Source organism: Urocampus carinirostris, chromosome 8 (genome assembly GCF_059441175.1).
Source record: "Urocampus carinirostris isolate Australia breed hairy pipefish chromosome 8, RoL_Ucar_1.0, whole genome shotgun sequence".
Classification (NCBI taxonomy): Eukaryota; Metazoa; Chordata; class Actinopteri; order Syngnathiformes; family Syngnathidae; genus Urocampus; species Urocampus carinirostris.
Genome location: NC_142356.1, coordinates 45,056,836 through 45,082,492, shown reverse-complemented (window position 1 = coordinate 45,082,492; position 25,657 = coordinate 45,056,836). Strand labels below are relative to the sequence as shown.

The window sequence follows — 25,657 nt, the reverse complement described above, 5'->3', positions numbered from 1 at the left end:
CCTGAAACACCTCTCTGGTGGGATTTAAGATATCTCCTAGAAATGTAGCCAGTTAACATTTATTATGGTGATTCATTAAAATAGGGTGTTGGCATTATGAAAAACACATTTATCAAATAAATTTATAACCACGTATTTATTATTCTTTAAACAATTCAACTTTTTATCATAATGAATTGATTTTTATAGTTTTATTTCAAACAAAAATACTTTGGGCTGCTACTCATTGTGAAAAATATATTATGAAATAAGCAGTCTTGAAATATTTTTGTTTTGCAAAACCATAAAATTGTATATAAAACACAATTTATAAAAAAATGCAATGATCCTAAAAAGTAAATTGGGAAATATTTATTTCAAACCAAATTTGAAACTTTGAAAACCTTTATTTTGAAATCGTAATATAGAACCCAAAACATAGCTTTAGGCCCAAATTTGAAACCCTCAAGACAGTTCAAACCCTGACATGGAGCCCAAAACCCTAGTTGGGAACCCAAAGTTTTCATTTTTAGCCCAAGCCCTTGTTTGAAACCCAAAATTTTGTTTATTACGCTAATATGAAGCTTAAACCCTAGTTTTCAACCCTAACTAGAAGCCCTAAATCCACTTAAAAAACCTGATATGAAGCCCGAAACATAGCTTGAAAACCTTGTTCAAACCTAAAACAGTGTGAAACCCTAATATTTGGCCCAGAACCTAGTTTGAAGGACCAAAGAAACTCAAACCCTTGTTAAAAATCCTTAATTCACTTTAAAAACCCAATTTGGATTCCCAAACGCTAGTAGAAACCATAACTTCCCTTTAAAACCGTAATAAAGAGAACAAAACCTAAATTTAAACCCTCGTTCAATACCCTAAAGAAATGTTATAACCCCATTAGGGTGCCTAAAAGTCCTAGTTTACAACCTTAGCAGAAAATGCTATATTAAATTTTAAAACCCAAACATAGAGCCCAAAACCTAGCTTGAATCCATCCATCCATCCATCCATCCATTATCCACACCGCTTATCCTCAGTAGGGTCGCAGGGGGTGCTGGAGCCCATCCCAGCTATCCTCGGGCAATGGGCAGGGGACACCCTGAACTGGTTGCTAGCCAGTCGCAGGGCACACAGTGACAGACAATTCGCTCGCTCAGTCACACCTTGGGACAATTTGGACTGGCCGATTAACCTAACATGCATGTTTTTGGAATTTGGGAGGAAACCGGAGTGCCTGGAGGAGACCCACGCAAGCACGGGGAGAACATGCAAACTCCACACAGGTTTGATCTCACGACCTCAGAACTGTGCCGCACACTCGCTAACCACTGCGCTGTAGCTTGACTCACTAAAGACAATTTAAAACCCTAGTTGAAAACCCTTGACCCTCTTTAAAACCTTAATATAGAGCCCAAAACTTAAATTGAAACCCTAGCTTGATACCCTGAAGACAATTTGAAACCCCAAGATGAAGCCCAAACTCGATTTAGAAAAATCTCAAATAACGCTTAATTCAATTTAAAACCATAAGATGAAACCCAAACCGTAAGGAAAAACACTGAATTCAATTTAATAAACTTATATGAAATTCGAACCCTTGTTTCAAATCCTGAATGGGAACCATAAATTCATTATTTTTGAAGAATAGTAGGTAAACATTTAATAATTTTAGCTATATTACATAATTACCTGGTATTAAGCAAAACATTGTACTTGAAAGATTTTGTTATACTTTGGCACTCTGAAGCTTCCATACTTCACATCACTGTCCTGTCAGAAAAACTATTCCGGGTTTTTGCATATTTATCACAAAGGTTTCAGATTATTAAACCAAGTTTAATATCACACAGGGACAATCCAAGGAAATGTAAAATGCAGTTTTAAAATGTTGATTCCATTTATGTAGGCCCAAATTATCAAAACTTTTCTGGCCCAATGTGAAAAAGTAATTGCACCGTGCCCCTCAAGCAGAAAGACAAAGATCCGAAATACACCAGCAAGTCCACCTCCAAATGGTTAAGAAAAAAAAATGATTCTGGAGTGACCAAATCAAAGTCCATAATTAAATCCAATTAAGACGCTGTGGTGTGACCAAAACGGGCAGTTGAAATTAGAAAACCCTCTAAAATGGCAGATTTGAAACTATTTTGCAAAGCAGAGTGGGCCAAAATTCCTCCACAACAATGTGAAAGACTCATTCCCAATTAGGGTAAATGTTACATTTCTGTTATTACTGCCTTATCACGCAGGGCCAGGGTTTTGATTGTTGATGCCTTAATACATGGAATCAAGATTTCAAAAAGGCATTATGTATTTTTTTAGTTGTTTCTGTGTTATATTAAAAAATATATGAATTAAAAAGGGGGAAAATACTTTTTCACAGCACTGTATATAAAGAGGGGGAAAAACAAACAAATAAATCATCTGAAAAGGCTAAGCTAACGATTAACCCTCATAAGGGAGGGGTAAGGATGTGGGTGGTGGTTACCCCGAGACGTCGAGGGTGGCAAAGAAAAAAAAAGACGATGTATTTTTCTAATTCGTTGTGGGTCAATTACAGAACATTTGTGGTAGCATTTTCAAACGCCGACTTCCCCCCCAAAAATTGTCTACAGATTCCTAGCAACAAACCCCAAAAAACACGTTTACTGAGCTTAGAAGAAGAAAAAACCTGTACAAAAAGAAAATAAACGAGAGAGCGAAGTCACTTATTTTGTAGAAGACGTCGAAACCTTACGAGGCGTTTTGTAGGTAATACTAAAACTTCCGGTGCCACTACGGGTGTGGCTCTAACAGGGCATTGTATCCTGGGGTCTGTTGTTTTTCTAGGTCTCCACCTCTAATCGCCTAAGTCCACGCCTACGAGGGGCTTTGTCATTTGTATCTGGACCACCTTCAACTTTTTAATGTGGGCCAACATCCATCCATTATCTGCATCGCTTATCCTCAGTAGGGTCGCGGGGGTGCTGGAGCCCATTGCAGCTATCTTCGGGCAGTGGGCAGGGCACCGTCAACTAGTTGCCGGTGTTGTGCCCAAATCCGACTCCTGTGCAGATTCCTCCCCCCCTCGCGTGAACGCGCATTCTGCTGCCCGATCGTATTCTATATAAAACGCTTATTAAAACAATAAAGCGAGCTAATTATAACAATTGGGAGATCCTAGTCTATATAACGCGTTTATTTAAACAATAAAGCGCGATCGTATTCTACAAATTGCGTTTGTTAACGCGGATGCAAAAGTCACCAATGTCAATGTACGCTTCCGACAAAAGCGATCGTATCCTATATAATACGCTTTTAAAAAAAATAAAGTGAGCTAATTATAACAATTGGGAGATCCTAGTCTATATAACGCGTTTATTTAAACAATAAAGTGCGATCGTATTCTACAAAATGCGTTTGTTAACGCGGATGCAAAAGTCACCAATGTCAATGTACGCTATGATTTCCGCAATCACAACTAATTGTACACAAATAATATTTATTTGATTTACTATAATATCCGTATGTAATGTCTTTTTTATTGTGAATGAAACCCTGGTTGCATTGGATCCCGCAGTGTAAACAAATTGTTGTTGTTTTTTTTTCATTTAAAATCGGACTTCCCTGCCAATACGGTTTGCAAAATAAGACACGCTTTAAACCTTATTATGCTCTTTGGTTTTGGGATCCAACTACAGAGGAATACCTCCACTATGCGATGTGTTACTGAATAGGTGTTCGACCAATCTAGTTCGTTTTAATTACTACTATTAATAATAATAATAGTAGTATTATGAGAAACGTTTGAAAGTTTTCAAATTCACTGTGCTGACATATTGATGCCACAGAAGGTTACTCTAGAAGTTACAAGTCTGTATCTCCAACAGAGTCTGTTTTAGCAGGGGGGGAGGGGATTTGGGCAGGCAAAATCCTCCCCCCCCCCTGCTAACTCCTGAATAAAAACTCCAAATGACCCCAAATTCACTGTGCTGACTTATTAATGCCACAGAAGGTTACTCTACAAGTTACAAGTCTGTATTTCCAACAAAGTCTGTTTTAGCAGGGGGGGGAGGATTTGGGCAGGCATTTTGCCTGTCGTTGTGTTTTTGTTCTCATCAATTCCAGCTGCTGATAATGGCCCAATTGCCTCCATTTGCAACAAGGCCATGATTGGAGCTGGGCCCTTTTAAAAAGAAGATTTATAGAGGAATGTGGAAAAGGGCTGTGAAAATTACGGTTTGAGACACTTCTGTTTTGCTACAATTTTCATCAACATTCTGTGCTCTTCCAAGCAACCGTTTTGGCCAAGCCCTATTGTTCGTTTGCCTTTTTTTGTGCATCAAATTTAAAAGTAACCAAGTGCCATAGTTTTGATGTGCGTGGTTTTATTATGAGGACATAACAAGCAATATAGAAAGTACAAAAAATTAAGCATTTAAAAATGGGTAAATCTAGTTTTAATGCTGTTTGCATTAAATAGACAATTTATTGACTATAAAGTTGTTATAATGTACTTGGAATCTTTAAACCAATCCTTGTAATTTTTTAAAAAACTTCAAAAAAAAATTGTGTTAGCAGGTCAGATTTGACCTGTTATTCAAATCAGCCTGAAATTACTTTCAAATTAGTTACCTTTCAACATTTTTTCACCTCAGAGTTAACTTAAGATGTATTCATATCTATTGAAATATTTCACAAATTAAAATATGTTTGGCGCAATAGGTAGGGCGTGGGTCGTGATGAGAATAATATCACAGGTACAACACTTAACTGGGCCAGGACTACGTTTCTCGGATGAATATATGTCACGCATCACCCCTGTGCGTAAAAGGTGTACTGTATTATAATATTCTTTTGTATGGCATATAATACAAAATCACTATTTTTATCACTTCACTTTTGGAAATGTTATCAGTGGATTTTAAGACATCTTATTATAAAACGAGTGGTACATAGAAAAACAAAATAGTTTACGCACATTACTTTAAATGGTAAGGGGGTGATGCGTAACATATATTCATCCGCAGAAAGTAGTCCTGGACCAGTTAAGTGTTATACCTGTGATATTATTCTCATACCGTCATATTTATAGATTCCAAGTACATTATAACAACTTTATAGTCAATAAATTGTCTATTTAATGCAAACAGCATTAAAACTAGATTTACCCATTTTTAAATGCTTAATTTTTTGTACTTTCTATATTGCTTGTTATGTCCTCATAATAAAACCACGCACATCAAAACTATGGCACTTGGTTACTTTTAAATTTGATGCACAAAAAAAGGCAAACGAACAATAGGGCTTGGCCAAAACGGTTGCTTGGAAGAGCACAGAATGTTGATGAAAATTGTAGCAAAACAGAAGTGTCTCAAACCGTAATTTTCACAGCCCTTTTCCACATTCCTCTATAAATCTTCTTTTTAAAAGGGCCCAGCTCCAATCATGGCCTTGTTGCAAATGGAGGCAATTGGGCCATTATCAGCAGCTGGAATTGATGAGAACAAAAACACAACGACAGGCAAAATGCCTGCCCAAATCCTCCCCCCCCTGCTAAAACAGACTCTGTTAGAGATACAGACTTGTAACTTCTAGAGTAACCTTCTGTGGCATTAATAAGTCAGCACAGTGAATTTGGGCTCATTTGGAGTTTTTATTCAGGAGTTAGCAGGGGGGGGGGAGAATTTTGGGCAGGCATTTCTGCCCCAAATCCTCCCCCCCCTGCTAAAACAGACTCTGTTAGAGATACAGACTTGTAACTTCTAGAGTAACCTTCTGTGGCATTAATAAGTCAGCACAGTGAATTTGGGGTCATTTGGAGTTTTTATTCAGGAGTTAGCAGGGGGGGAGGATTTTGCCTGCCCAAATCCCCCCCCCCCCCCCCCCCCCCCTGCTAAAACAGACTCTGTTGGAGATACAGACTTGTAACTTCTAGAGTAACCTTCTGTGGCATGAATATGTCAGCACAGTGAATTTGAAAACTTTCAAACGTTTCTCATAATACTACTATTATTATTATTAATAGTAGTAATAAAAACGAACTAGATTGGTCGAACACCTATTCAGTAACACATCGCAAAGTGGAGGTATTCCTCTGTAGTTGGATCCCAAAACCAAAGAGCATAATAAGGTTTAAAGCGTGTCTTATTTTCCAAACAGTATAGACAGGGAAGTCCGATTTTAAATGAAAAAAAAAACAACAACAATTTGTTTACACCGCGGGATCCAATGCAACCAGGGTTTCATTCACAATAAAAAAGACATTACATACGGATATTATAGTAAATCAAATAAATATTATTTGTGTACAATTAGTTGTGATCGCGGAAATCATAGCGTACATTGACATTGGTGACTTTTGCATCCGCGTTAACAAACGCAATTTGTAGAATACGATCGCGCTTCGCGCTTTATTGTTTAAATAAACGCGTTATATCGCGCTTTATTGTTTAAATAAACGCGTTATATAGACTAGGATCTCCCAATTGTTATAATTAGCTTGCTTTATTGTTTTAATAAGCGTCTTATATAGAATATGATCGCTTTTGTTGGAAGCGCAGCAGAATAGCAGAATGCGCGTTCACGCGAGAGGGGGGGGGGGAATCTGCAGAGGAGTCGGATTTGGGCACAACACCGGAAAAGCGTGACGTGACATCATCCCTACGCGACACCTATAGATAGGAGTCCGTCAATCCATTCTAGTCAATTTTTATCATTAGAATGTAGTAAAACAATTTTTGTTCTCTATCATTTTTTTACATTTCAAGTAATTTCTGTATTTTCTCAATAAAAATATACAGCAAACGTAAAAGTTAAAAATGCAGTAAATTCCAAATTTAAAGGGATACATACCTGCCAAGTACTACGGTTCTGCCGTAATAAATACGGTTTTCTTGAACCCACGACAGTATCACGGTTGCGTCACAAAAAATACGGTTTTCCGATCAAAAAAATAAAATAAAATAAATAAAATTGTAAAAAAATCGACGGGCGAGAACATTCTTAAGATTAATGAAAAAGAAATGAACCCGCGTCGCCTTCGATCGGCGCCAGGAAAGCGTGACGTGACTTCATGTCTACGTGACACCTATAGATAGGAGTCTGTCAATCCATTCTAGTCCATTTTTATCATGCTATCATTGAATCCGTTTCAACTAGGTCAAAGATGGAATCAGTAGTGAGGACGGCAGAGGAAATAATAGGTGCTGGCCTCCCGTCCCTGCAAAGTATCTACATTGATCGAACTAGAAAACGGACACTAAACTTATAGACGATCCCAGTCACCGTGCTCGCAGGTTATTTGATTACCTGCCGTCAGGTCGCCGTCTTCGCTTCATTGTGAGCAAGTCTTAAAGAGAGTTTTTACCCTTCTGCTATTCGTATGTTCAACGGGAATTGATTTAGGTCATTATGTATAATATTATTATCCCAACGGCGTTCCTCTGACCTATTCTACTCTTTACTCTTGTTTTTTATATATTCTTTCTTTTTAAACTTGTTATTGTATCAAATATTGAAAAAAAAACTATGAGGGTTTTCTATGACTTTGTTATATTAAATAGATTATTGAGCTTTTAAAGAACTTTCTTTTGATTAATTCCATCAGTACAGTTAAGGTAAATTGACAATAAACATGAGGTTGTGATTGTGTCAAGTCTTCTCAACGACGCCGTCTCGCAAGCCTCGGCACCTGGGTCAGTCTGCTGTCTTGCTCACGCCCGTCTCAGTCCCACATTTAGTCCATGCTTGGGGGCCAGTCCCCTTTTAGTGCAGGCATGTCCAGCTGCCCTTGCAAATTAAACTTCAGCCACTAGGTATGCAAAACCTTCTTTGCAGGGGTTTAAAGTCCCCGCCGTCGCGGCCGGCTTAAGAGCAGCAATCCCGCTCCCGTACTCTCGACTGCGGCGGCTTGTGAGTCACCTCAGAACTGGGTCAGCCAGCACTCGTCCCCAAGCCCCGTGCTGTCTTGCTCACAGCCGTCTGTCCAACCCTCAATCCAGGCTTGGCCGCGGCTGTGTCGGTGGGGCAGTTCCCTCACGGTACTAGCCACCATTGAAAACCAAACCTTAGCCTCCAAGTACACAATATCATTTAGCTCTTAATGTTCAGCTGTCGGACAGTTGAGAAACAAAATCGTGTCTTTACGATGGAACCAATCACAAAAATATGTCATGCCACATTGGAAAGCTTAGACTTTTGGGATTCAAGATATAACCATTTAAAAAGGTACTCATCACAGAAACATCAATTCCTGTCTGAAACAAGATACCCAAAAACTCTAAAGCCGGTATAGCTCACGAACAATGTACTGTGGTAGTCAGCTAACGCCATGATTCTCCGCAAATATGGTCCAATTACACTCACAGCAGTCCAGGGAATCCAACCGTGTAAATACAGTATGTACTCCTAAACACATAATAAGGCAGACAGATACAAAAAAAATCTGCCTAAAAGTAATTCTGCATCGTTGGACATTCATTGTTGTAATCAGTTCATTTTGCCACATGATGTCTGTTTAAAAATAAACTGACGCGTACAATATTTTTTAGTATGACCGTTAGACTCTTGACCTTTTGACTGAGACCACTCTCAGCCAATAGCAGGCTTTTTTCATGGTCCACAGTACGCGTTAGCCAATAAGGGCTTGGTTAATAAAACAGACGCCTGCTTTAGCTTTGGATATATTTAGCCAGTAGCAACCGATTCAAATTGTGATTGACACATTGGTTAGCCAATTAAATTCTGAATGGAACTTTGCATAGATCTTTACTGTGTATTCAAATTAGACCCCAAAATAGAAGTGTCATTTATTTTATGCACCATTTTTACATACAAGTGTACACACATTTTGATTGACTTCTGGAAATAGAGGTCAAACAATTCCAACTCGATCAAAATGTCTAAAAAATGGGCCAAATTAAAATACACAATTGCAAAACCTAGTGCTGTTAATTGGTTGTCTCCAACTGGTCACTTTTTGAAAACTCCTGTTGGAAAAATGTGTGAAAATACATGTTTTTCAGATTGTGATCAAATTTGAGAAGATACCAGGTAAGGTTTAAAAACAAGACTGGCGTCACCACTCAATCCCCTCGCCATTTGCCAAACATGAAAAGTGCTTCCTGCAATTGGAAGTGCTTACCCACTACGATTCAGGCGCTCAGTTTCTACGGACTACTTATTGTATGGTTGGCACTTATCCACGCGCAAAGTGGAAGTGAGCCTATGACATCAGGTCAACTTCCAGAAGGCCACCTTAGGTGACATTTACTTGCTTACCAAATGAACAAAGGCTTCAAATTCTTATAGCTCCTACATCGATTTTTATTTTTTCTTAGCCTTAAAGGGAGACTCAAATTCTAAAACATGCAAAAAGTGAGTAAATAGTACAGTAGTACAATAGTTCATTGTTTCTTAGTGAATAAAAAGAGAGAGACATCTATATATATAGACCAATATATAAATATTGATATAGAGATAAAAAGATAGAGAGTGAGAGATAGAGAGCAGTAACTGAGGATTATCATAGTTGGGCTTGCTAGGCAAGGCCCAACTAATAAAAGTGATTGATTCTGCAATAGTGCTTTCCTGTCAAAAAGCTAACTTCTTGTTTTTAATGCAACACGGGATAATGTACGCATGTAAAACAAGCTCATTTGCTTCTCCGTGACCAAAACGGAATCATGAAGAGGCTGGAGAATATTAAGTGAATATTGGCTGTTGATAGGTTTCACCTCTAATGGAGTCAATCAAAGCTGATTGCTCACCGGTGGAAATAGCACATGCAAATAGTGGCCTTTTGAGTACTTCACAAAACCATTTGCTGTTCTTTAGTTTATTTGTCTCTTAACTCTTAGAGTGACAGTTTAATAATTTACTACTTGAGGTATTTCTAGCTTAGAATGGTAAATGATAGATAGATAGATAGATAGATACTTTATTCATCCCCTAAGGGAAATTCACATTTCCAGCAGCATCCCTGAGCTGAGAACAATACAATAATAAAGCCAAAAGAATGGACTGCATGTATATAGCACTTTAAACAGTTACTGAGCGGTTTCCCTCACGCTTTACCCATTCACACACACACACTCACACTGATAGTGAGTCAGCCAGGCGGAGCGACTGCCCTCATATCAAAGGAATTAGGGAAAAGGTGTCAAACATGCAGTCTCCGGGACTGCATGTTTGACAAGACAACACCCAGAAAAGCAGAGTTTAAAACGTGTCCACTTGACAAAGCTAAGCACCACCTGATAAGCAACTGGAGTTTTATATCTTTTTTATTTCTTTCTGACTTTTTCTTTATGTATCTATATCTTTTATTGTTCTCTCTTTTTCACTCTCTCTTTCTTACCGTACCTCTTTTTCAACACCTATCTCTCATTTTTTCCTTTTCATCTTTTTCACTCTTTTCCCTCTTTCTATTTCTCTCAATTTTTTTCACTCTCTCCCCATCCATCATTTCTCCCTTTGTGTGTCGCTCTTTTTCATTCTGTCTTTTTCTCTTGTTCTCTCTCTTATTATCTGTCTTTTTCCTCTTTCAGTCTCTTTTTCTCTTTCTCATTTTATCCCTTTCTCTCTCTTTCCCTCTCCTTACTCAGTCTTTCTATTTCTCTTTTGCACTTCCTTGTTCCCTGTTCTCTCTTTCTTATTCCTTCTCTTTATTGTCCCTCTATGTCTCTCATATTTTCTCTTTCATTCTCTCTCTGTTTCTTTCATTTCAGCCTTTTCTCTCCCTTTTCTCTTGTTTGCTCTTTCTTTCTTTCTTTAAATCTCTTGTTCTACTTCTCTCTTTAATATAATAGACTGGCCCCCGTGATAATTTTTTTTCTACCATGTGGCCACCAAGCTAGAATAAGTTTGACACCCCTGCATTGAGGGTTCAGTGTCTTGCCAAAGGATACTTTGACATTTAACCTGGAGGATCCGGTAATTGAACCTGCGAGCTCTTGGTCATAAGACCACTCAACCTCCTGAGCTAAAGCCGCCCCTAGAGGTGAGGTTTGCACATTAGAAATAGACATACTTCGGGAGACCGAAGGATACCACTTGAAAAAGATTGGAGTCCTACTTCAATACCTGGATCCTCCGGAAGCAGTTGAAGAGAGCAAATAGCTGGAGTTGGTCAGAGCTCGTGTAAGTGGCTACTGTAAGAAGCATTTAAAAAGGTCAGTAAAGAATGAAAAAAAAAACTATTATGTACTTTTAGGGCCCTAAGTTCTCGAAATATTTTCTGAATTTAAAGATTATTTTTGGGAAAATATTATAATGAACAAAACTATCTACTGGTCTAGATCATTTTGCTTATTTAAGGTATTTCTAGTTTATTTTGTTGAAACAATTCTTTACGTAGAAAAAAGGCTATTTTGTCTATCTGAAATAATTTTTATTATTTTTCTCATTTTGATCAATTTTAGATTATTATTTGTATTCATTGAAAACATATTGAACATATTGAATTAGATCAGTTTGACGATTTTCAGTTTATTTTACAAAAAACAATAACCAAAATACTTTTTTGTTCAAATCATTTTAATTAAACAAATACAATATTTGAGCTGGTTTTACTTAGATTTGTTTTACATTAAATATTTTATATCTTGAATATGCTTCTTAAATTTATTTGATTTTTAGTTTTAAGAAAATGTTTTTTGTAACATAAATTAAATCATAATGATTGTTCAATATATAGTAAATTAATATGAATATATTTATGATAAAAAATAAAATAAGTACCATGTTACTGTTGGTAATTTTAAGCTTTTTTATTTTACCAAAAACAATTCTTAAAATTACCTATAAAATCATAGGCAATTCTGCTCATTTTAAATATTTTCTTTCTTATGATAAATGGTTTTCGTACAATAAGTACAAACAATCAGTTTGCTTGATTTACTTTGATATTACAATTCCTAAAAGTTTAATATTTTGCATTTTAAATGTTTTTCTTGTTTATTATATTTCTCTGACATTTACTATTTCAGAAAATCATTACATTGTTTAATATATAATCATTCATATCAATATCAATATTTATCTATATCTACCCTGGTCATATCCCTCGAAGAGAGGTGACCGACAGCAAGACAAACACATACAAAAACAAATAAAATAAAAAAGGGAAAGAGTTGCAAAAAACACACACAAAAGTTTTTGGACCATGGCCAACCCAAATCCCCAAACACCCAAACAAGTTAAGCACCTCCGCACCCAGGTTGGTCATGCTTTCGTCCCTCCAGATGAAACGGGACACAAGAAAGCGGCCATGTCACTTAGGGGTTTATTATATATTTCTCTGACATTTATTTTTTCATAAAATCATTACATTGTTTAGTATTTAATCATACATATTATTATTATATAAATACATATTTAATAATACATAAAATAAGACAATATTTGACATTTTTTTCTCATTTTAAGTAATACTTAAAGCCCTAGGGAGTAATATCTGAACACTAGATAGCACTGGGTTGTCTGGTATGAGTGAGGGCCTGTGATACATGGCGCTGACTGAAGTGGGGATTCCTTGGTGCAAAAGAAATACAATTTTCCTGTCTTTTTTATTGTTTCTATTGTATTATTATTATTAAATAAAATATATTAGTATATGTCATGCATTTTTGCCAGGTATTCAAATCAATATTTTGACAACTAGAAGGCACTAAACTGAGCCACACTGTCCCTTCAAAACAATACTTAATTTGGCCCCATTATGTTCTTTTTTTTTGGTAATCTAACATATAAATTGATAATGTTTTTGACAATTTTACATAATAAGCCTAGGTTTAACCCTTTTTTTCATTCCACTAGATGAACAATTTAAAAAATACAGTCTGCGACAAATAAAAATACTGTTTTATACACTGTAAGTACAGTGGTCTGGAACCTATAGCTTGTAAGCCATGTATTGTTCTTTTCATGAGTACATTTGATTATGAGATAAAACAGGACAATGCTGAATATACAATGGGTTTGGTTCAGTAAAAATATGGCACAGTCCTACCTAAAAATTACAGTCAAGGTGCGACGCCAACAGACCCCGTTTTGGCTGTACATTTCTGACGATTTTTTTTTACATGGGAGCTCATCAAAAAAAGTTATGTTCACTGTTGAGACGATTTATGATAAGAACACACCAAACAAACTGTAAACACCCGAAAACACCAACCAAGAACTTAGCTTTTAACTTGTTTTGAAACCATAACTTAAGGACAAAAATGACAGTCCGAATGCTGCTCAACGATCCCAAGTAATATTGAATAGAAGAATATAATAGAATATACCTTTATTATCATTGTTACAAAACGGGTTGAACATATTGTGACAACGAAATTGGACGTGGCACTCCAGTTTCACATTTTACTGAGAGAATAATAAAAAAGATAATTTACACAATAAATATCGGAAAAGATACAAATTTTAAGTGGTATATTTATGTGGATATAGGACACAAACTATAGCATAATTATTTCATAGATTTAATCAAATTATTAAACATCCCAGGGTGAAATAAAATGTGCTGAAGTCACTGAAGAATTATCTTTTATTGGAGAGCGGTTTAGTTGATTTTTGTCTTTAATTATATGGTGTGGCTCTCTCAAAACTATATATCTATCTATCTGTCTATCTATCTATCTACCCTGGTAATATCCCTCGTGAGGGGTGACTGACAGCAAGACAAACACATAGAAAAACAAAGAGAATAAAAAAGAGAAAAAGTAGAAAAAACACACACAAACAATTTTGGACCACGGCCAACCCAAATGCCCAAACACCCAAACAAGTTAAGCACCTCGGCACCCAAGTTGGTCATGATTTCGTCCCTTACAGATGAAACGGGACACAAGAAACGGCCATGTCACTCGGGTCAGGGTGACACAACACACTCTTCTGTTCAACTGCAGGGCCCGACAGCTTTCACTGGTTTACCCCTGCCGCATCATACGGGTGCCCTGCCCATCCCTTAGAATGCGCCTAAACTATCCTTTTACAACATTTCTCCACTCATTCCTATCACCAACCAGAGCTCTAGCTTTCTCTATATTTGGACCTCTTTCCTGCAGTGCGATCATAACACCATCCATCCACATGAAGCGGGCCGGGCTAACAGCTAGGCTAAAGGCTAACCCCTCTAACATCCATTTTGCTCTCCAACGTTCGCTCTCTGGACAATAAACTGGACCATTTAAAAACTGGAAGTGGCATCGAACCGCGAGATGATGAACTGCTGCGCTAAAATTCTGACGAAGACATGGTTAATCTTATCTATCCCGGCTGACGTTCAAAGAACCTGTGCGGGTCAGATGTATCAACATTTCGTTCTGTATACACGTGTACACGAATAAAGTAAATCTGAATTCCTCTTAGTCACCTTCCATTTACTTCTGCTCTGTATATCCTCTTCAACATTCTCTCCTCATCCATCCTCTCCATGTGTCAGGACCAACAGAGTACTCTTGTCCACACGCTTGCTCAGTTCCACTACTACTCCAGTTCGGTCTCTCACTACATTCATACTTATCACCTTTACCCTTATACAATGGCACCACACATGTACTACACAATCAACAGGAAGACTAAGAAAACAAACAAGAAAAAAAAAATACAATACATATATATATATATATATATATATATATATATATATATTTGCTTCTATGGCTCTTTGGGTCAAAAAGGGCTTCAGACCACTGGTGTACTGTATCAGGCTGAAGCTCATTTTTATCCAGCATATTTCCGCTCCGGGCAACAGGGTGGCGCAGCAGTGGTTAGCGCGTGTGCGGCACAGTTCTGAGGTCATGAGATCAAACCTCCTGTGTGGAGTTTGCATGTTCCCCCGTGCTTGCGTGGGTTTCCTCCGGGCACTCCCGGTTTCCTCCCATATTCCAAAAACATGCATGTCAGGTTAATTGTCCGGTCCAAATTGTCCCAAGGTGTGAATGAGCGAGTGAGTTGTCTGTCTCTGTGTGCCCTGTGACTGGCTGGCAACCGGTTCAAAGTGTCCCCTGCCCACTGCCCGAAGATAGCTGGGATGGGCTCCAGCACCCCTGCGACCCTACTGAGGATAAGCGGTGCAGATAATGGATGGATGGACATTTCCACTCCCTTCTGTTGATAAATCGGCTGCCACTTACAACAACAAAATAAATTTAGATGAGTACGCCATTTCTGTGTCAGCCTACATCAGTAAATGCGCAGAAGACGTCAGCAATAACAAAACTATATGCACCCGTGCCAATCAGAAGCCCTGGATGACTGCTGAAATACGAAAACAACTAAAAGTACGGAACCTTGCCTTTAGATCTGGTGACAAGGAGGCGCTGTTATCAGCGAGGGCTAACCTGAACCGGGCTATCAGACTAGCAAAGCGAACGCACAATCAAAAAATCCAGGAACGTTTCCTCAGCACAACCAACACCAGGGATATGTGGAAAGGCATTCAGGCCATCACCAGTTACAAGCCAACCACCGCCCCAGTGCAGAACACTAGCATGGACTTTCTGAATGACCTCAACAAATTCTTTGGAAGGTTCGAGGCACAAAACGGCACCCCTGCAGCGAAAGCGGTTCCAAATCAGGGCGAAAGAGCACTCCACCTGGACTCATCTGACGTGAGGAAGACCCTGAGAAGGGTCAACACAAGGAAGGCTCCAGGCCCGGACAACATTCCGGGGCGGGTACTTAGGGAGTGCGCCGATCAGCTGGCTTGTGTACTAACAGACATTTTCAACACCTCGCTAGACCAAGCCAAAGTACCATCATGCTTCAAATTTGCCAACATCATCCCAGTGCCAAAGAAACCCCAGATCTTATCACTCAACGATTACCGGCCCGTTGCACTGACTCCTATCATAATGAAGTGCTTTGAGAGACTGGTTAAAGAGCACATCACCTCCAGTCTCCCCTCCTCATTCGACCCCTTTCAGTTTGCCTACAGGACAAACCGCTCCACCAGGGATGCCATCTCCTCTGCGCTTCACCTGAGCCTGACACATCTAGAGGAGAAGAACACCCATGTGCGGATGCTGTTCCTGGACTTCAGTTCAGCATTCAACACCATCATCCCACAACATCTGGTGGACAAAATGAGACTCCTGGGTTTCAACACCCCCCTGCGGAACTGGCTGCTGGACTTCCTCTGTGACAGACCCCAATCAGTGCGGATAGGTCAGAACAGTTCAGATGTCATCTACCTCAGCACGGGCTCCCCCCAAGGCTGCGTCCTAAGCCCCTTGCTGTTCACCTTGATGACACACGACTGCGTCCCTAGGTCCGCCACAAACCACATCGTGAAGTATGCTGACGACACAACAGTGGTGGGCCTCATCAGGGATGACAACGAGGAGGTGGAGCAGTTGGTGGGCTGGTGCAGGGACAACAGCCTGGTCCTGAATGTCGACAAAACTAAAGAGATCATTGTCGACTTTAGGAAAAACCAGCCCAACCATGCCCCACTTTGCATCAACAACAAGGCTGTGGAGGTTGTCAGCAGTATCAAGTTCCTAGGGGTGCACATTACAAACAAACTCACCTGGTCCGTAAACACTGCATCACTGGTTAAGAGGGCACAGCAGCGCCTGTACTTCCTGCGGAGGATGAGGAGAGCCCACCTGCCCCCACCCTCCCTCATTACATTCTACAGGGGCACCATAGAGAGTATCCTGACCAGCTGTATCTCTGTGTGGTGTGGAGGCTGCAGCGCTACCGACTGGGGTAGTGTGAGGAGGGTAACGAGGACAGCAGAGAAAATAATCGGGACTACACTTCCCTCCATTCAGGACATTGGCCAGAAGCACTGCCTATCCCATGCTAAAAACATTACCGGGGACCCCTCTCACCCCCATCATGGACTGTTCACTCTGCTAGCCTCTGGGAAGAGGTACTGCAGTGTGCGGTGCAGGACCACCAGGCTCCGCAATAGTCTAGTCCCCCTGGCCATTAGACTGTTAAATGGTCAATCTAACATATAGTTAACTTAAATCTAAACGGCTGCTAATCTGACTTTTGCACTACTGGCAGTTTTTTTTTTATAGCTTGCCACTCCTTGCACATTGCTCTCTGCACTATTGTAATTACAGCGTTATTGTTACAGTGTTAATGTTACTGTGTACCTGACTTGTTAACCTGACTGCCCATTTTGCGCATCTGGTTGGCTACTCTTCTTGCACTATCGGCACTATGGTAAAATACTATACGTAGCCAAAATACAATACAACATTATTTATATCTGTACATTCAAGGAAACTGTGGGGGTCAGATGCATCGACATTTCGTTCTGTATACACGTGTACTAGAATGACAATAAAGTAGATCTGAATCTGAATCTGATAAAGGGTGGTGCACAATTGAGAAGGAAAATAGTACGCTGCAGGTTCCTCCCCTTTTTATTCCAGTTAAAAAAATAATTTATGAACAGTTGCTACAAACAGAAATAAACACAGATAGTAGTTTTAGTCACCCAAAATGTTGAATCATGTTAAAACAGAAATAAAAGCTGGATATGAGCTTTGGTACATAGGTTTTAGAGCATTTAGTATCATAAAAAAATAAGACAGACTTTCTTGGTTATGGTTCCTTTCATTTTTTTAGTGCTCCTTATGTCTGTGAAGAAAAAGTTTAATTTCATGGCTCTGCAGGAGCAAAAGTCGATCATGCCCTCTAAAAACTCACCATGGGTTTCATCTCCCGTCTAGTTCCGTCCTCTGACTGGTAATAGGCGCTTTTCTTACTGTTTTCCACGTATTCCTGAAACAAATACAAAGAAAATTATTTTTACATACGTACGGATTGTTTAATTTGTTCTAGGATGAAACTGGTGAAAGAAAGAAAAAGGACTGTTTCAAATATAGTCTAAATGTCAATCTAGACCCAAAATATGATGAAAAATCAGAGTGCAGCACACAGGCAGATTAACAGAGGCTGCATTATTGATTTCAGACAGAATATGATGTCGACAAGTACAATATTTTTGAAGTTACGCATACCAGCTTTAAAATAAAACTCCAAAAAGGAATTTTGATCTTTAATTAACAAAACGATACAAAAACCTCAATACCTTCCGATCTAGTGAAAAGTAAATGTTTGACGTCTGTATCAGTCGCTGGCAATGCAGTCGGTTGCAGGTTTTGATTCCCGGCTGCACAGAGGTAAATGTCGAAGTGTCCATGGGCAACGCACTGATCTCCCACTGCCTGCCATAAACAGGTTAGGTGCCCGTAATGGCTGACTTCCTATCTGTGCGTGAGTGTGTGAGTGAATGCGTGAAGTGTGAAGAGTGTTGTTAAGAGCTTTGGAGGTCCTTATTGAGTGATTAAAGCGCTATATAAACCATATGGTGGCATCAGTAGCTCAGGAGGTAGAACACAGGTTTGATTCCCGGCTCGTCTGAGTTAAATGTCGAGAGTCCTTGGGCAAGACACTGAACACATAATGCCCCCGATAAGCAGAAAGCGCCTTGCATGACTTACACTGCTATCGGTTTGTGAATGTGTGTGTAAAATGTATTGTAAAGCGCTTTGGACGTCCTCAGTGTCTAGTAAAGCGCTATATGAATGCAGTACATTTACCATTTAGTTTCCCCCAAAATCAGCAAAGTAGGTAAAGAGCTTACCATCAAGGCTTTGTCCATGAAGTATTCTCTTCCGGGGCTTCCGTCGTTGTACTTTGTATCAACGGCAAAGCAAAGGAAAAGGACATCCACAACAATCTCGAAGACTGACAGGAAGCAATGTGCCACCATGTAGGCAAAGACGCACACGATAATGAGGGGGAGGACCCAAACCGTGTACTCGCGCTGGTAATTCAACGCCAAAACGCCGGCAAACGCCGTGCAGGCCACAATCAGCACCTGTGGCATAAGTAGGCGAGATTAGCCCAAGGGATGGAGAGTACCGTAAATTCCGGACTATAAAGACTTAAAAGAGGAAAATAAGATTTAAAAAAAAAAGAATATCGGGATGAAAAGGAAAAGGTTTACAAAATCTTGCTTGTAAGCGCACAAGAACAATTGTACTGACCAATTGGAAGCAATTTGAAAGTAAATGAACCAATTACATGAGTCTGTATTGTGTTTCATAACAAATCCCTACGGAGAGCAGTGCGGGACAAGGATAGCTCACAGGCACAGTAGAGATGGTGGCAGCAAAGACCAGGGTGAAAAAACATAGTTGAAGCGCAGTACAGGTACTTGTTTAGCCACACAATTATATTTTTTTGTGTTACAAAAGCTGATTGAATATTTAAAAAAAACATCTATTTCAGGGTAACCGACTAACACTTCCTAGAGAGGGAGCTTTAAAAAATAACAACTCTTCTCCAGTTTTTATTTTTTTACCCTTGGTTGGTTGGGTGGAGTGCAATATTTCCTTGGTGTGTCTTGGGAAAATACAGCCTAGTGGCGCCCATCCCCCACTAATTTTTTACATTACCGACTAAAAATTCCTATAAAGGGCTCTGCGGCACAAGCCAGGGCACAGAGGTGCAAGAGAATGGCTGCAGCGAGGATGAGGAAGAATAAATGAGTGAGTGCAGTATTCATCTGGTGGCGTACTTAATTTTTTCTTGCAGCCCAATTGTTACAAAACCTATTTAGAAAAAAAAAATGTTTCAAGTTTTTATTTTTTTATAAAACTGACTAGAATATAGAGGTTGTCAACAAATTTGACAAGATAATGTATAATGTCTAATTACTGCGCGAGTACCTTTCCCAAAAAGAGCACAAAGTCTCCAACGGTGTTGATAGTGGCCACCCGCACGGCGTTCTCCACCAAGATGACGAAAGCATCACGCGCTGATGTGCAGAAACTCGTGCTGTTTATGGCTGTTGCTGTGTATGCGTTCTATGAAACCAAACACAAGATATAGTTTAAATCAGAAGAAGCCTTGCCACGTAGCTTAAAAAACACACAATGGATATCATCGAAATGGGATTCCAAAGTCAAGTCAAGAGAAGTCATGTTTATTTGTATAGCCCTTAATTACAAGGAGTCTCAAACAGAGTTGCCGGACACAACCGAATGTTTGATCTTACATTACACATAGTCCAGCGTTTTTCCGAATTGCTCAGTCCACAATTGAATGGATTTGGGAGTACAGTCCATAAACATGCCCGATTAAAGTCACCGTCAACGATAAAGCTCCGTTGGGGTAGTGCAAGCTGCTGTTTAGCAGCGGGCAGGAGATTTAGCGATTAAAAAACAGATTAAAAACAGACAAAGAAAAGACAATCAAACATAACTACTATTGAGTTACAAACGGTATTCTTCATCAATACGGTGCCAACTCTCTTTGATTGCAGTTGCCAGATCATCTTTGCAGGTTGGAGCCTTGCTTTGGACATTTTTTTTCAATTTACACCACAGGTTTTAAATTGGGTTGAGGTCTGTTCTATTTGCAGGCCATGACATTGACTGGGTGTGTCTTTCTCCAAGGAATGCTTTCTGTTTTTGCGCTGTGGCATGATGCATTGTCATCTTGGAAAGTAAGTCATTATTCCCAAACATTTTTTCAATTGAAGGAGTAAGAAAGCTGTCCAAAACGTCAGTGTTAACTTGTGCATTTATTGCAGATCTAACCAAAGCCATCTCCCCAGTGCCTTTGACTGACATGCAGCCCCACATCATTAGGGACTGTGGGACTTCTGATGTTTTTTAGGCAGTCCTATTTGTAAATGACAACAGAACTGCACCAAACAAAAGTTCCGGCATTATCACCTTGTCCAATGCAGATTCGTGACTCATCAATGAAGATAACCTTCATCAAGTCATCCACAGTCCATGATTGCCTCTCCCTAGGCCATTGAATTATTGTTCTTTTGTGTTTAAGCGTTAACGATGGTTACTTCCTAGAATTCCTATATGAAAATCCAATTTAATTTAAGCGATTTTGCACAGTTCTGTCTTCGATACAGCTGACTGTGAACAGCCCACATCTTTGGCAACCTCACAGATAATTACCTTCTTCAGAAAGTTTGACGATCCTGTCTTTGGTCTCAAGAGACATCTCTTTTGTTGGAGCCATGATTCTTTCCAATCCACTTAGTCCCGGAGCCCTCCAAGGTGTGATAACTGCACTGATTTTAACTGCTGACTAATTGCAGACTTAATCTAAAGCAGGTGCCCAATTAAGGAAAGGAAATTGACTGGGTGTGCTACTCAAAATGTACTAAATCCAATTTTTTTCCTCAGAATTGAGTGATTCCACATATATTTCCCTGCACTAGCTCCATAAAAGTAACATTTCCTAGTAGCCTCTTTCCAGTCTCTCCTGTTTGAGCCGAACGGAGCGCAAGCTCCGCCCCTTAATAGGCGGCATCATCAGAATTTAACGCTGCGCTCCTAATTTCAATACAGAAATCACATTAAACAGTTAAGAGCACAATACTGTCCCAAGCCATCTTTACAAAAGTAGCCAGTTTTGTAAAAGATTTCTGATTTTTGTCAGTATATATTTGGAATGCCATTGGGATATTATTTGTTTTGTGCTCATGCGCAAGGATGGTTATTTTATCATTGAGAGAAGAGATCCTGCTGTTGTGTATTACCCATGACTTGCTTGACATTTGCACAGAAATCAAACTTAAACTGCATTCATCAGTAGCCTAGATGGTAAGGCGCCCGCTTTGAGACTGGGAGGTTCGGGTTCGCGCCCCGGCCGAGTCATTCCTAAGACTTAAAAAGTGGTCGGCGGCGCCCTCTGTTGGCTGCGGCTGCATCGGCTCGCTACAACGGGTCAGGTGCAATCGACATTTCGTTCTGTGTACATTGTTACACAGAATGACAATACAAGGAAATTATTATTATTATATTATTATGTGATTTTATTTACTTTATCTTATCCAAAGGCTGCTGAATTATTTTCATAAATGCATGCATGAGTACTTAGCGCTAAATTATGCCTCTCCCCCAGACTACGAGAGTAGTCATATAGCGCGCACATTGAAAAGGGGTGGTGGTGTTGCGCTAATCTCTGAAAAATCGCTCAAATTTAATCCTCGTACCTCTAATAATTACAAAACGTTTGAGGCTCTTGTGATGCGGTCCTCTCTATTGTCAATTGACGTAATAACTATCTATCGTGCACCTGGGCCATACACAACTTTCTTAGACGAATTTGCTGAACTTTTGTCTGAACTAGTAACCTATGCAGACAAAATTATAATTATGGGAGACTTTAACATTCATATGAACTCCCCACACAGTTCACTTACTATTGCGTTTAGTTCTCTAATTGATGCATTTGGTTTTAATCAATTGGTTGATTTGCCAACCCATAAAAATGGGAACACGCTAGACTTGATTCTGACTCGAGGAGTTTTAACCTCAAACATTATGGTCTTACCGTGTACTACCGTTATCTCGGATCATTATTTAGTGACATTTGAGGTGCTAACTAAATGTAGAGTTAAAAAAGCTGAGGGATTTAGCGGACGCAATATAAGCACTGGCACAGTTTCTGAGCTCTTTGAACTCCTTCCTGGAGCAGTTGCGTCCTTTCCTAAATACAATGGCTCGATTGACTCACTCATGAATGAGTTCAATACCACCCTGACTAGTGTGCTGGATTCAATAGCGCCCATAAAACTAAAATCACGTCCTAAAAGACGCACACCTTGGTTTACTGATGAAACTAGAACCCTTAAAAAAGAATGCAGGAAATGGGAGACAAAATGGCGCGCTACCAAGCTTGAAGTTTTCCATCAAACCTGGTGTGACAGCTTGTTAAAGTATAAAGCGGCCCTTGCCTCTGCAAAATCGGCCCTTGCCTCTGCAAAATCGGCCTACCTTTCGAAGGTGATTGCGTCTCAAAAGAACAACCCCAAAGCCCTTTTTGACACTGTAGCATCGCTTACAAGGCAACAGACTATCGCAGATAGTTCGACACACTCTGCTCAGGACTTAATGGTCTTCTTCACTAAGAAGATTCAATGCATACAGGAAGAAATTGCAAAAGATATTGTTAGTACCACACGTATTAAAGGACTGAAATTTACAGATGCACGACAGGGTGGCTGCCCTGGGAAAATGGCCGGTTTTAGTGAACTGTCACTTGATGATCTCAAACAAGTGGTGAATGCGGCCAAACCGACAACTTGCCAGTTCGACCCGCTCCCAGGTTCACTCATTAAAAGTCTTTTTAGCGTCCTTGGGCCTTCAGTTCTAAATATTATAAATACATCACTCTCCTCAGGAGTAGTTCCAGCAGCTTTTAAGTCCGCCGTTATTAAACCCACACTGAAACGACCCAACCTTGATCCAGAAATCTTAAGTAATTACAGACCTGTGTCAAACCTACCTTTCCTCTCTAAAGTACTCGAAAGAGTAGTGGCACAGCAGCTGAATGCTTTCATATCTGAGAATAACCTTTTTGAATCCATGCAATCAGGATTCAGGGCTAACCACTCTACTGAGACAGCTCTGATCAAGGTAACAAATGATCTCTTAATGTCAATGGAAAGAGTGGATGTCACTCAATTTCTTGCGTTTTAACTCTGAAAAGACCGAAATGTTAGTCATTGGTCCTTCTAAATGCCGTGACTTATTCTCAAAAACTGCTGTGAACATTGACAAATGTCACATCACACAGAGTGACTCAGTTAAAAATTTAGGTGTCATATTTGACCCTGATCTATCCTTTGAGATGCATGTAAAGCAAATTACTAGAACTGCCTTCTTCCATCTTCGCAACATTGCTAAAATCCGTTCAATACTGTCTCAGGCTGATGCGGAAACAATAATTCATGCATTTGTTACCTCCCGTCTCGATTACTGTAATGCACTACTCTCCGGTCTCCCGAAGTCCAGAATCAAGTCTCTTCAGCTAGTACAAAATGCCGCAGCGAGGCTTTTAACTAGGACAAAAAAGTACGATCACATAACACCGATTTTGGCTAACCTGCATTGGCTCCCAGTTAGCCAAAGATGTGACTTCAAAGTTCTCTTAGTATTGTACAAAATCATACATGGACTTGCTCCCTCTTATCTTTCAGATCTGATCTGCCACTATGTCCCGGTCCGAAGCCTACGATCTGAGAGTGCTGGTCTTCTGATGATCCCGAGAGCAAAGAAGTCTTCTGCTGGTTCGAGAGCGTTCTCCATCCGGGCACCGGTGCTGTGGAATGCTCTTCCCCCTGAGATCCGATCTGCAACCTCAGTGGAAATGTTTAAATCTAAGCTTAAAACTTACTTCTACTCCATAGCATATGAATAACCTAGTCTTCTCGTCGGCTGAAAAATAGTCTGTGTAATATAGTTTAACAATCTGTGAAGCCCTTTGAGACTCTTCGTGATTTAGGGCTATACAAATAAAAATGACTTGACTTGACTTGACATGCTATGTTTTATTGCTCTTTTTTTGTTGCTCAGATAATTTCATTTTGTTGATTTTTCAAATCCTCAGAATGAAAATGACATGAAAAATTTGATTTCTTTATTGGACTTCTTTAATTATATCAAAGTAAAGAAACAGTGTAATTTTTCAATATTGTCATGACATTAAAGTTGAAGAGGTATCCCAAAAAAAGTAGTCATGTGGGGCATCATTCTCCATAGGATACGCTGCATTAAACTTAGTCATTTTAATAGTGGGCTTAGCTAGCCAATATCGACATACGGTACGTGTTGCATTCATTAGAAGCCTTATATAAAACTTTTAATTTTTTTGCGGCTCCAGACAAATTTGTTTGTTTTGTCCAATATACTGTAGCTCTTTAAACATTTTGGGTGTCCAACCCCGGACCTAGCCTAAAACCTGAGGCAATCCTGCCCCTTTAACCCTTTATTTTTTTCACTTACTTGATTCAAGTATGCTAGACACTTCTCTAAACTCCATAAGCAACAGACACACGCTTTTAGCATGCAACGGGCACAGGCATTCTCCTGAAATAGAATGCAATAAAATCAGCACACAAATACAAATTGTTGACTACTCAAATAACATGTCTCACTTTTCCTTTGAGCTGACTATAGATGTACGTGAGAATGAGCCGGGGGATTTTGACCAGTGTGATGATAAAGGAACCTTTAGCAAGAGTTCCCAGATGATAGCGGAGTGTACGAACAGATGCCGACAGGATGGGGGTGGACGGCATGTCGGATTTATTCCTGGCAGATATAAAGTACGTAAACATAGATGACTACCAGGAAACGAATGATTAATATGTAGTGTGGGGCAAATAAATATTAGTCAACCACTAATTGTGCAAGTTCTCCCACTTGGAAATATTAGAGAGGCCTGTAATTGTCAACGTAGGCAATGCTCAACCATAAAAGACAAAATGTGGAGGGGATGAAAAACAGAAACTCAAATTTTGATTTTTAAATAATTTATTTGCAACTCATGGTGTAAAATAAGTATTTGGTCAATACCAAAACAATCTCAATTTTTTTTACCCTTTGTTGGCAATATCATAGACAACACTTTATCTGTAATCTGCACAAGCTTTTCATACATTGTCGCTGGTATTTTGGCCCATTCATTCATGCAGATCTCCTAGAGCAGTGATGTTTTGGGGCTGTCTTTGGGCAACATGGACTTTGAACTCCCTCCCCAGATTTTCCATGGGGTTGAGATATAGAGACTGGCTAGGCCACTCCAGGACCTTAAAATGCTTCTTACGATGCCAGTCCTTTGTTACGCTAGCTGTGTTTGGGATCATTGTCATGCTGAAAGACCCAGCCATGTCTGATCTTCA

The 25,657-nt window shown here is 39.5% G+C and overlaps 1 protein-coding gene across 3 annotated transcripts in view; it reads right to left on the bottom strand.

Moving 5' to 3' along the window:
• Positions 1-17,333: 17,333 nt before the first annotated feature.
• slc44a1a (solute carrier family 44 member 1a) overlaps positions 17,334-25,657 on the bottom strand; it is a 42,687-nt gene continuing 34,363 nt past the window's right edge. For 2 of the 3 annotated variants that reach the window (XM_088342876.1, XM_088342878.1), the window contains 6 exons: positions 24,911-25,067; positions 24,759-24,842; positions 19,668-19,805; positions 18,578-18,814; positions 17,638-17,712; positions 17,334-17,568 (listed from right to left, as the gene is read on the bottom strand). In XM_088342876.1, the coding sequence (XP_088199002.1) occupies positions 17,563-17,568; positions 17,638-17,712; positions 18,578-18,814; positions 19,668-19,805; positions 24,759-24,842; positions 24,911-25,067 (697 nt within the window). In that variant the 3' untranslated portion in view covers positions 17,334-17,562. The remainder of the gene's footprint in view (positions 17,569-17,637; positions 17,713-18,577; positions 18,815-19,667; positions 19,806-24,758; positions 24,843-24,910; positions 25,068-25,657) is intronic. The other variant, XM_088342877.1, reaches the window with a different exon arrangement.